Source organism: Sycon ciliatum, chromosome 4 (assembly GCF_964019385.1).
Source record: "Sycon ciliatum chromosome 4, ocSycCili1.1, whole genome shotgun sequence".
NCBI lineage: Eukaryota > Metazoa > Porifera > Calcarea > Leucosolenida > Sycettidae > Sycon > Sycon ciliatum.
Window position 1 is genome coordinate 9,281,080 of NC_088646.1, and position 12,500 is coordinate 9,293,579.

Sequence of the window (12,500 nt, forward strand, 5' to 3'; positions counted from 1 at the left end):
TGCCGATTCGTACGTCTCCGACGCTCGGGGCCTAGCGCCTAGCCTTTCGCCTGCTGTAGCTAGTTAGGGTCGCTATTGCCCGGCCACTGCTTGGCGCAAGCCCAGCCCTTTACACAGTTACTCCTGTAGGCTGTAGTCTAGAATGAGAGGAGAAGGAGATAAGAGGATGATTCCGATTGATTCGTGATCCGGCAAGAAGAAAGAAATGCCGCTACTACTACTAGTACTAGTAGTAGCGCTAGCTTACGATTATACTAAGAAGTAACCAACGGTACGGTAACTTACTAACGTTACTTACGATCAGACAGTCGACATGATTGTTACATAATCATTGTAATAAAATAATAATAATATTACGTAGATTGTAGGTCTACTTCAAGTACACTGTATACATGTACTGAGTCTGTCTTGTCGACCACAACAAGTCGTACAAAAAGTCTAACGTTACAACAACAAGACATTATGTAAATCTAACAGTAACAAGACGTTGTTGTAGAATTTTTATACGACAGTCGGACTCGATGTGGTCGACACTTAGGGCGCGTTCGAATTGTCACTCTTTGACTTTTCGAGGAGCTTCGTTTTTCTGAAGAGGTGGCCTTATTGGCCTCTTCACAAAAACGAAGCTCCGCGAAACTCCACAACCTCACCCGATGCGCGATGGAGGAGGTGGATTAGTTTCGAAGAGTTTGGAATAGCTACTATACGTCTTGTAAGTTGTAGTGCGTGGAGATGGCATCGCCATGACAATTCCACTGAAAAACTCTAAATAAAAAATTACTGAGTCTAAAGTGCAGAACTAAATATTGCGACAGAGCTTTCGGCCATATTTTCAATTCATTGCATTCCCAACTCATCACAACCACGCGCTCTTCAGCCGAACCATACAGACACCAGCAAGGACACTTCCGTTGAGAGATAATGTTGCTCCACGCCTCTAGACAGCTGTTTCGCTCCCTGTCGGAGCTCATCAGTAGAGGATGATAATGATGATAATGGAGGAATGATCATTCTTATACACCAGAAATGGCGCAAGTGCGCGCTTTCCACATATATCAATGGCATACATGTATGCAAGCTGCTAAAATGGTAAAGTGTGAGAACAGCGATAAATAATCATAGTACACGCTCATTGGTGGAGAAACACACCACACAAGCGACGAAAATCTTACTCGGAATACTGATGCCAATGGAAAGTACATGTACATGTATGTTGTTTATTATTATGATGTTGCGATGTCCATGTATGCAGGCGATGCTACTAGGCCTGTTAGTATCACACTCACGACTACAAGTCCTGGTGTGCATCGACATCGGCATCAGTGGGGCCTCCCGCTGTCGATCCTGTTGACGGGCGGACAGGTCGGTGTGAATCCTGAACGGCAACCGAGCCTGTCGCGTTGGGGGATCTCGGCGGTGAGTCTCGCCTCGCCTGCATACATGGACATTGCATTCCTCTACTGATGAGCTCCGACAGGGAGCGAAACAGCTGTCTAGAGGCGTGGAGCAACATTATCTCTCAACGGAAGTGTCCTTGCTGGTGTCTGTATGGTTCGGCTGAAGAGCGCGTGGTTGTGATGAGTTGGGAATGCAATGAGTCTAAAGTGTGTAAATGATAGAAACCGTTCTAATAATGGGACACTTCAACTACAACTTTGTATTTGAACAGTCGAACGCGCCCTTACTTGTACACTGACTGTATTCAGCTTGGTAGCTTGGTAGATCTACTACACAGTCTACAGAGTCAGTATTACTGATAACGTGATAGTACATTGTAATACTATTACTGTAGTACACAATACTAATAGTAATAGCGAGAGTTCCCAGATTGCCTAGAGTGCTCAACACCACAAGGATGGAGCATTACCACAAAGGCAGAAGAGAACAGAGACAGCCGGCTAGGTCATTGTTGTAACGCTGCGTTTCATGCACATAGCAAAGCTAAGGCAATCCTCACTCCTCAGACAACTAATTACTTGTCTGAGGATTGCCTTAGCTTTGCTATGCCAGTAATTTGTATGTGCACTTTCCTGTATTCTCGCCTTGTTACACTAAGTCACACTGGTATGAAGAAGGTCTTCGGCCTTTCTAGGCGCACCCCGACTGCTTTCCTTTTGCAGCATGCTATTCGAGTCTCGCCTCAACTTGCGACTTTTTGTCTTTGTGTTCCGATGTATCAACAAGCTGACAAGTCCCCTGCTTTCCTCTATGTTCACTCTACAATCAGCTGCTACTTGTACAGCTAGGCGCACTAGAGGACAGTCCTTCTCGTCTATTTCTTTGCCTGCTGCTAAAACTAGATATGGCATGTTCTCTGTTTCTTTCCTTGGCGCTGATCGGTGGAATTCTCTGCCTATGTTGTGTCGCCAAGCTGATCAACCATCCGCTTTCATTTCGCTCTGCAAAGAGCACTTAGGGTTCCCTGCAAAAAGACGGCAACGTCTGTAGGGATTTCCCTAACAAAATAATAAACTACTACTACTACTACCGGTATGTGCATGAAACGCAGCGTTACAACAATGACCTAGCCCGAGTAGCCGGCTGTCTCTGTTCTCTTCTGCCTTTGTGATACTATTAGTACAATTATGTCATGTAATACCAAGACGGCAAGAGTAGATAAATACACTGTTTACAGTTTATCTCTGTTTGAGTCGGACTCGTAGATCTACTCGTAGTCGTAGTCTAGACTACAGTAGTGTCATGAGTCGGGTTTTATTCCCGGCCCGCTCGTCAGTCTTGACTCCCGATCCCGGCTGCGGATCCCGGCTCTGGTTCATAATGCATGAGCCAAACTGTACGTTCTTCGAAGACGCGGAACGTCCTGCCAAGAGACTCTGGAGCTTGAGAGAAAGGCATGACCCATCCCTGTCTTCGCTATTCAAGGAAGATCGACTGCTTGCTGGCGCTGCTCGAGCTGCTGATGTTGAAGTGCAGAGAGACGCAGCCTCATCGCTCAGGCGTGCGGGGAAGGCCATCTGAGTTCGAGCTGTGGTTGTGTGCACGATATGACAGACTTTCACGTTATGCACATAGCCACCAAAGTAAAACTCATGGACACTATCCACGGGCTTCTTCACTAGTACTACTCCATCAGCTCCCTCTGTCGGCGACTTGCCCCTGCGTTGGAGATGAGCAAGCCTGGTGTGGCACTCACTCTGGGAAACAGAGGTTCATCACTCATCGAGTCATCCACTGGGACGCATGAAATGTTTGGCACGACGACTGTACACTCGAGGAAGTGGTGCCCTTCTTAGTTCTAGGAGCATCAGGGTTCTGCATAGAGAAGTGTTCTCTACATCGACAGAGGAGAGAAGGTAGAGAAAAGAAAAAGAAATTTCAATCTACAGTAATCCGAAATATCCACTGAATGCGGAAAACTTACCGCTCCAACAACTCCTTCTTTTTCCAGACAGATACGCACCCTCATTCAGCAGAAAACTGTTCAGTTCCTTCACAGGCCATTCTTCATTTGACAGTTCGTCCACGGGTGCCACAGCCATCGATGGCAAACCACTCGACACTCTCTCCTCCATCTCCAAAATGGAAAAATACAGTGTTTCACCATGCTCAACAATTACAACGGATACTCTGCACAAAAATCGAGGATGCCCCGTCTCGGATCACGTGACCGTTATTGTGCAAAGGGTCTAACGTTAGTAGTTGCGCATTTTCATGTTTTTCGACGTGAACGTGATCGTGAATGTTCATGTTGCATCAACGTTGCAACAGCGAGGCTTTGCAAAACATTTTCCAAAATGTGCACTTCCAACTGTTTTTATGCCATTTCCTCCAGAGAAATATTTGGCTATGTAAAAAAAGTGAACGAGGACGACTGAACGTTTTGTTTCAGTTCGTGCTCGTCCTCGTCAGAATTGAGGACTTGTCCTCGATGAAGACCTCGGAAAGCTTTTGAACAGTATTCTCGGAGTGACTTGGAACATCGTCCGAAAATGTCCGTGCCACCCGACGCGCAGATGGTGGAGCAACTCGTTGCGATGGGCTTCAACGATGTTGAGGCGAAACAAGCTCTGATATCTGCTGATAATGACATGGCCACGGCAGTATCCTACCTCACTGACGGGCCACAAGGTACATCGAATAACAACGAGCCCATGGAGCTGGACAAGATAACTAACTACGGCTCCAATGGTGACTCACCTCCACCTTTGCTCAACTCGGATGAAAATACGGATGTGTTTCACGATACCAATGAGAGTCTTCCTAGCTATGAGCAGGCGTTGCAAGTTGATACTGGTCAGAGTAATACTGAAGTGGAAATGGATGCCGAAGAGTCACAGGAGGTTCCTTCTACTAGAGACGGCGGAGACGAAATGCAACAGGGGACGGTTGATAGTACATCTTTGAGTGAATTCCCTTTGACCAATTTGTACGAATTGGAAGGTCGCTTGTTCACAGACTCCTGGTCCATTCCGTTTCGTCGCAACGAGTCCCTGGGTAAATGCCTGATAGCCACAATTACGCTTGCGAAGTTGGGTAAGTGATGATCCGTGTCTTCAGAACATTGGGCGTTTTATGCGTTGCTGACATTTCGAAGTTTAAAAAAACGTGCAATGTTTGCAATATTGCAAAATTTTGATTGCACAGACTAGCTGTGTGCACGATAATATTAATAGTAGAGGACACGTGTCCCTTATTAGTACCGGAGCAAGTGGATCAGAGCCGTACTTGTAGTTTGATGTGTGGTGTATTTCATGCAACGGTGCACAAGACTTCTAAAGCTGTTGATGGATAATTATTTTGAACACACCCTATTTTCTGTGATACGATGTAGATACGCTATGAGACTGTAAACCTGTACTGTAGTAGCTCTGGAGAACATAGGTTGTCCCCTTGTGAATGTAGGCTGACGGCATTTTTGTTTACATACATGTTGTCTATGTGTACTGGAGTATTTCACTCCCCGCCTCGTCTTGGTTGAACGCTCTTTCTGGTTTTCCTTTGTTAATTTATACTCATTGTGTGTGTGTGTGTGTGTGTGTGTGTGTGTGTGTGTGTGTGTGTGTGTGTGTGTGTGTGTGTGTGTGTGTGTGTGTGTGTGTGTGTGTGTGTGTGTGTGTGTGTGTGTGTGTGTGTGTGTGTGTGTGTGTGTGTGTGTGTGTGTGTGTGTGTGTGTGTGTGTGTGTGTGTGTGTGTGTGTGTGTGTGTGTGTGTGTGTGTGTGTGTGTGTGTGTGTGTGTGTGTGTGTGTGTGTGTGTGTGTGTGTGTGTGTGTGTGTGTGTGTGTGTGTGTGTGTGTGTGTGTGTGTGTGTGTGTGTGTGTGTGTGTGTGTGTGTGTGTGTGTGTGTGTGTGTGTGTGTGTGTGTGTGTGTGTGTGTGTGTGTGTGTGTGTGTGTGTGTGTGTGTGTGTGTGTGTGTGTGTGTGTGTGTGTGTGTGTGTGTGTGTGTGTGTGTGTGTGTGTGTGTGTGTGTGTGTGTGTGTGTGTGTGTGTGTGTGTGTGTGTGTGTGTGTGTGTGTGTGTGTGTGTGTGTGTGTGTGTGTGTGTGTGTGTGTGTGTGTGTGTGTGTGTGTGTGTGTGTGTGTGTGTGTGTGTGTGTGTGTGTGTGTGTGTGTGTGTGTGTGTGTGTGTGTGTGTGTGTGTGTGTGTGTGTGTGTGTGTGTGTGTGTGTGTGTGTGTGTGTGTGTGTGTGTGTGTGTGTGTGTGTGTGTGTGTGTGTGTGTGTGTGTGTGTGTGTGTGTGTGTGTGTGTGTGTGTGTGTGTGTGTGTGTGTGTGTGTGTGTGTGTGTGTGTGTGTGTGTGTGTGTGTGTGTGTGTGTGTGTGTGTGTGTGTGTGTGTGTGTGTGTGTGTGTGTGTGTGTGTGTGTGTGTGTGTGTGTGTGTGTGTGTGTGTGTGTGTGTGTGTGTGTGTGTGTGTGTGTGTGTGTGTGTGTGTGTGTGTGTGTGTGTGTGTGTGTGTGTGTGTGGTGTGTGTGTGGTGTGTGTGTGGTGTGTGTGTGGTGTGTGTGTTTGTGTTTGTAGATGTGCAGTTGTTTGTTTTGTATACCGTAATGTCGCGTATAAAACAGGTGCTTACTATCGTTACGTATCGTATAAGCCAGGCTTCAAACCATGCTTCTATTCAAGTCTTACTTCCGGTGCCGAGAGGCGTGCTCAGACCCCAGTGTGGCAACTTCGCCATCCTCACCCCCAAGATGAAGTGAATACAGTAGTAGTCATACTTGTCGAAGATTTAAAAGATGTGCTTCTATTTAACACATGCTTCTAAGCAGTGCGCTTTGCACCTGGCATACAGTGATGCATTCCTGCACCGTGGACAATCGTCTACGCTGTGCAGTGCGTACTGTCACGCATGCCCTGTGCAAGTACTTGCACGTGTACTTTGCAGTGTACTGCACTTGGCCTGTAGTTGTACGGTGTTTCGAGTTGCAACATCTTGGATCGATGCGAGGCTTCTATTCAAAGTGTGCTTCTGTGTCACGACGTGCTTCGAAAATTCGACTTCTATTCGAGTCGTGCTTCTATTCGGGTCTTGTTTTTTATACGCGACATTACAGCGTGCATGCCCAAGACTGCATGCACCGTAAAGTATCGCGAGAGCGCCCTACCATCTCGTCCTTTCCTGCTCGTATTGTGGAGGTGGTCTCCTGCTGTAGGTCATACGACACGGACCTTGTACTCATATAATCCGTACCTTCAGGCGGACAGGAGTTCCACACAAAAATCCGCTAAGTGTGACCTTATGGTTGATAAATATGGTGGTAAAGACACACCTGGCAATATGGCGGTAAACACACGCCTGCCCACACACGCTCTCTAGGCTGCAAAGTTCTGGCACAGAGCTCTCCTTCTCACCACAAGTGTGACCTTAGTACACTATAACTAAGGTTCTCACAACGTACAAACTTCGTTGCACTCTGCCGTGCGATTTTACTTTCCCTGGCTGTAAAATCAAGGCGGGCGCTCTCGTGAGACGGAGCGCTCTGGTGGTACTGTTACAGTACGAGAAAACCCGAGTATGCAGCTTCTGACATTAGAGAGGTTCCGGGGTACGATTTTCCGTGCCAAAATCCGTATGGGCGCTACGGATTTTTTCCAGGCGTGCTCCATACGATTTTTCGGCACGAGAATCCGTGTGGACTGGCTTTCATACGAACCATGCTTCGTATGGAGATTTTGCGTCATCGGGTGCAGAAAGATTTTTCGCGTACAGATTTGGTACGAGAAACATCGATTTTTCGCGGGAAGTTTTGATTTCGGTACAAATTTTCAAAATAAAAAGGCATAGCGCGGGAATGTGACGTGTTTGCGATCGTAATCTAGGCAATGACGGCAAACACATTAGTTCCGTACCCCGGAACTTTTCACTGCTCGAAAACGACGTATAAAAAATCCGTAGAGCCTCCACGGATTTTGGCACGAAAAATCGTACTCCGGAACCTCCCTAATGTGTGTGTGTGTGTGTGTGTGTGTGTGTGTGTGTGTGTGTGTGTATGTCACGGTGAAATTCCTGGATTACATCATAGTTACGCAGATAAGCAGCGCGAAGTAGAGTAGTGTACAGCTGGACTGTTCTTGCACAGCAGGTGACCTGCTTGAATCCTGCATGTCCACACTGTATCATTGCCGTCAAACGATGTAATCCAGGAATTTCACAGTGGCAGCAGTCATATCGAGCTGCACGCTCAATTCTCATGTACTGTTGGTGCATCCTTGCTTGGTAGATTTACAGCTGCGTTCCATGGTTCAAAACTTTCAAAGTTTTTAGTTAGCCACTAATAAAGGATAGTATTTTGCTTTTGCTATCTGCATCGTTATCTGCATGGTTTTGTTTCCTCTGTGAATTCGGACTTGTGTTGTTTTTGTTTAAGGCCTGGCTGAGGAAGATGAAAATTGTGTAAGATTTACATCAAGATGCTTACCAGAGTCTTTTGAAAAGGTATGGATAGCCAGTCGACACCAGCTTCTATGACAAGGTTGCTTGTTGCATGACTTGACTTTCCCAATATTTCTTGCTGTAACCCTCCCCTCTAAAATTACATGCACACACACACACACACACACACACACACACACACACACACACACACACACACACACACACACACACACACACACACACACACACACACACACACACACACACACACACACACACACACACACACACACACACACACACACACCTTGACCTTGACCTTGATCTTGCCCATTGCGTACGCAATGATAGCGAATGTCGGAAAGTTCAAGTGAGGACACGAGCGCAGAACTTGGCATGTCGTTTCAGGTCTCCTGGTCGACGAAATGGGCGTCCACAGACACATAGAAGAGGATCAGGAGCGGGCCGTGGCGGTGGGGTGCTACTCGCAACTTGTCTCCAGCCGGGACGATCTTGGCAACTCTCAAGCCAGGTGGTCACGCCGAGGTCCGCCAGGTCAGTCGACACCACATCTCGCCACCTCTTCTTCGGGCCGTGACGAGGACGGGGGGCAGGCAGCTCGCCGAACAGCAATTGCTTCGGTGCGCGTGAGTCGTCCATCCTGCCGACGTGACCCAGCCAACGAAGCCGGTGGCGACGGATGATGCGGGTGATATCAGGGTCAACACCGAATGTAGCTGCTAATGTGGCCGTTGAGATCCGATCATCCCACTGTTGACGACGACCGATACCCACAATGGACCGAACACACTGATGGTGAAACGTGTTTAGCTTCTGGAGGTGGCCTGCCTTGGTGGTCCACGTCTCCGCACCATACAAGAGGGTCGTGAGGACGACAGCCTCATAGACACGCCTCTTGCTGCGAAGCGACAGGGTCTGGTTATCAAAGACAGGAGCTTTGAGGGCTCCGAACACAGCTGAGGCTTTCGCAAGGCGAGAGCGGACATCAGCACAGGCAAGACCATCCGAGGAGAGCACACTGCCAAGGTAGGTGAATTGGTCCACCACCTCAATAGTGTCTGCTCCAACAACAACGTCACGGCGATCAGCAGACTCACCCACAGCCATACCCTTGGTCTTTCTCACACTGACCGTCAGGCCCCAGCTGCTTGCGCATGTGATGAAGCTGGAAGTCATCGCTTCGAAGGCAGGCCGAGATGTTGCGTAGAGTGCAGCGTCGTCAGCAAACTGGGATTCTGTGACCGTTGATGACAGGAGCTTGCCCTTCGCCGTTCGGTCACCGACTAGCTTCCTCCCGACTTTATATCGAAAGGATATGCCAGCGTCCGGACAACTGGACCTCCAACTGGCAACGACGGCAGAGAAGTACAAATTGAAGAGCATTGGTGCGAGAGTGCAGCCCTGACGCAATCCATTCCGCACAGTTATCGGGTCAGTCAGCTTGCCATCCACCCGAACAGAAGCAGTCATGCCGTTGTGGAGTGACTGAATGATGCGGAGCATTGCCGGCGGAACACCAAGCTTTTGGAGAACCTGCCACAGCGCTGCACGCGGGATACTGTCATACGCCTTTCTCAGATCGACGAACAGGACATATGCATCTGAATCATGCTCCAACGTCTTCTCCATCAACTGCCGTGCGACGTACACCATATCGACGCAGCCACGTCCCTTTCTGAAGCCGCACTGAGAGTCTGGCAAGACATCTTCAGCGATAGCTTTGAGGCGGTCCTGCAGAATACGGGCAAGCAGCTTGCCGACAACGTCCAACAGACTGATGCCGCGCCAGTTATCACAGTGGTGTAGATCTCCCTTCTTGGGGATGGGCACAACCACTGCATCACGCCAATCATCGACTACAGTGCCTTCGAGCCAGGATTTACGCATGATGGTCAGGATGCGACTGTGTAGGTCTTTGCCACCATGTAAGACCATGTCCGGTAGAATGCCCGACTGACCGCCAGCTTTACCCGCTTTCATGGTCCGCAGTGCAGCCTCCAGCTCAGCAACAGTGGGTGGCTGGTCCAGCTCAGGAATAACAGGGCGATCCGCCATCATCTCGACCACAGCTGCGTCAAACTCACTCTCAACGTTCAGGACACCCTGAAAGTGCTGCAGCCATCTTCCACTTACAGCCTCGGGTCCATCACTCAACGTGCCATCTTCCAAATACACAGCAGACGGCTGCATTGGACGGCGGCCTTGATGGAGCGTCTGCAACTTGCGGACTGCAGCCCAACGAACGGAACAATTGTTAGCAGCATTTTCAGCTTGGGATGCGATGTCTTCAATCCAAGTTTCCTTGGCACTCCTTACAGCCTTCTCCACCTCACGTTGTGTCTGACGAAAGTTCTTGCGTGAAGACGCGGTGTTCTTCTGCAACATGACATCTCCAGCGGAATTCTCTCTGCTGTACTGCACATTATATCCTTCACTGCTTGCCATTGGTCAGCTGCAGTGTCTGCATCAGCAGTATCAGGGAGCTTGTCTGAAATTTGTTCAGCATAGCTCTTGCGAACGGCCAGGTCACCCAGCTTTCCGACAGCAATAGGTGCGGGTTTCGGCACAGGGCGAGGCCTGCGGCACAATGGACGATCAAGTAGAATCCTGCTGCGAATCATGTGGTGGTCTGTCCAACAGTTGGCACCGCGCATTACGCTGACATCAAGACAAAAGCGACGGTGTGGCTGCCTCATGATGATAAAATCTATGAGATGGGTTTGCTTCGTAGCTGGGTGCATCCAGGTCCCACGCCTCGACACAGGTTTCTGGAAATGGGTGTTCATTACAGACAGCCCGTTGGTAGCACACCACATCAGAAGCCGCTCACCAGCATCATTCCGCGCACCGTGACCGTATCTCCCCAACACAGCCCTCCATTCGTCTCCCGCGTCATTGCTGCTGCCAACTCTAGCATTGAAGTCACCAAGCAGCAACAGAACATCACTGGCTGGCACACCATCGACCACCCTCTGCAAATCTGTAAAGAAATGATCTTTGACGGGTGCAGTAGCTTTACTGGTTGGTGCGTACGCACTCACAACTGTCACATACAAATCATTCCTTCTCTGCCATTCGCCATGCACTCGAAGTTCCCCCGCCTCCGCGAGCTTGAGACGGGCCACAACCAATCTCGAACTTACAGCGGTCCACTGCTCACCAGCACGTCTCCAAGCCTCCGTCATCCCTGGGTTCAGCATAATTCCAACACCTTCGTTCCTACGCGCAGGACCATCGCCATTTGGTAGACGACGACCTGAGTGTAAGAACGTATAGCTATCAGCTCTCCAGACATCGGACTCGAACCACTTTTGTCTCTTGGATCGCAGCGATAGCAATCCCATATCTCCGAAGCTCCGCGACCAAGAAATCCAATTTACGATCGATCGACAAATTATTATTTTGCCGCTTTCTGCGGATGAGCTCGTCTCCAGAGTCCTCGACAAGGGAACGAACATTCCACGTCGCGAAAGCGAGAGCAGCTCCACGTCCACCACCACCACTTCCTTCCTTTCTCCTCTCTGTCTGGTTGGACTTCGTCGTCGTCCTCCTCACCATTCCAAATTCAAATTTTCGAAATTCTCAAAATGAACTTTCCGATTACTTGTGCAGTGAGTGCGCAACAACAACTCCGCAGTAGCTTGCAAGGCCACTGGCGGAGGTCACCACAGCCCTGCCCTGGTCTACACCACACGGACAGGGCTGTGTTACGTGACACAAACGACTTGAGGTCAGAGCACTCAAAAATGCAACCAACCTCTACTGTACCAAGCACACACACACACACACACACACACACACACACACACACACACACACACACACACACACACACACACACACACACACACACACACACACACACACACACACACACACACACACACACACACACACACACACACACACACACACACACACACACACACACACACACACACACACACACACACACACACACACACACACACACACACTTGCACACACTTGCACACACTTGCACACACTTGCACACACTTGCACACACAAACACACGCGTGCACACACACACACACACACACTCTCTCTCTCTCTCTCTCTCTCTCTCTCTCTCTCTCTCTCTCTCTCTCTCTCTCTCTCTCTCTCTCTCTCTCTCTCTCTCTCTCTCTCTCTCTGTCTGTCTATCTATCTACCTATCTATCTATCTAGCTCTCACTTACTGGCTGGCTGGCTTTTTTGCGCACTTTACTAATATGTTAAGTGTTGATCTAAAATTCTAAAGTGCTTCACTTATTCTCTTGTGGAGGGTATTTTAGCTGCCTGTTTTCATTCCGCTGTGACATCATCTAGCGTATCTGGAATTTACGGGATTGAGAACTGAGAATGATTATTTGTTCATTGTGCTCTGCTCTCTGCTCTCCATGTGATGTATTGTTAGTTACACAAGTCTAGTGCTGTTCAGCGCTGGGCCAAGGACATCCAAGAGGGTATTTTTGACATGACCGACCTGCTAATGGAGCTAGTGGCTGCTCGTCTCAAACATGGAGCAACTCCAGTTAATCTTCTCAATGTCCTGGCTGTGGTAAGCTGTACTCTCTCTCTCTCTCTCTCTCTCTCTCTCTCTCTCTCTCTCTCTCTCTCTCTCTCTCTCTCTCTCTCTCTCT

At 48.8% G+C, this 12,500-nt stretch overlaps 2 protein-coding genes and 1 long non-coding RNA gene across 4 annotated transcripts in view; 1 reads left to right on the top strand and 2 right to left on the bottom strand.

Moving 5' to 3' along the window:
• LOC135814331 (intraflagellar transport protein 25 homolog) overlaps window positions 1-253 on the bottom strand; it is a 5,233-nt gene extending 4,980 nt beyond the window's left edge. Inside the window, exon 1 of one of the 2 annotated variants that reach the window (XM_065327437.1) lies at window positions 1-248. This exon is cut by the window's left edge and continues 227 nt beyond it. The gene's annotated coding sequence lies outside the window, so the exon portion shown is untranslated. The other variant, XM_065327438.1, reaches the window with a different exon arrangement.
• The window catches only part of LOC135814335 (uncharacterized), a 167,749-nt gene extending 164,031 nt beyond the window's left edge, over window positions 1-3,718 (bottom strand). Inside the window, exons 1-2 of the long non-coding RNA XR_010553173.1 lie at window positions 3,383-3,718; window positions 3,155-3,292 (exon numbers count right to left, since the gene is read on the bottom strand). This is a non-coding gene — a long non-coding RNA (uncharacterized LOC135814335). The remainder of the gene's footprint in view (window positions 1-3,154; window positions 3,293-3,382) is intronic.
• Window positions 3,719-3,791: 73 nt separating this feature from the next.
• The window catches only part of LOC135814332 (ubiquitin carboxyl-terminal hydrolase 24-like), a 53,866-nt gene continuing 45,157 nt past the window's right edge, over window positions 3,792-12,500 (top strand). Inside the window, exons 1-3 of the mRNA XM_065327439.1 lie at window positions 3,792-4,494; window positions 7,829-7,896; window positions 12,275-12,418. Of these exons, the coding sequence (XP_065183511.1) occupies window positions 3,951-4,494; window positions 7,829-7,896; window positions 12,275-12,418 (756 nt within the window). The 5' untranslated portion in view covers window positions 3,792-3,950. The remainder of the gene's footprint in view (window positions 4,495-7,828; window positions 7,897-12,274; window positions 12,419-12,500) is intronic.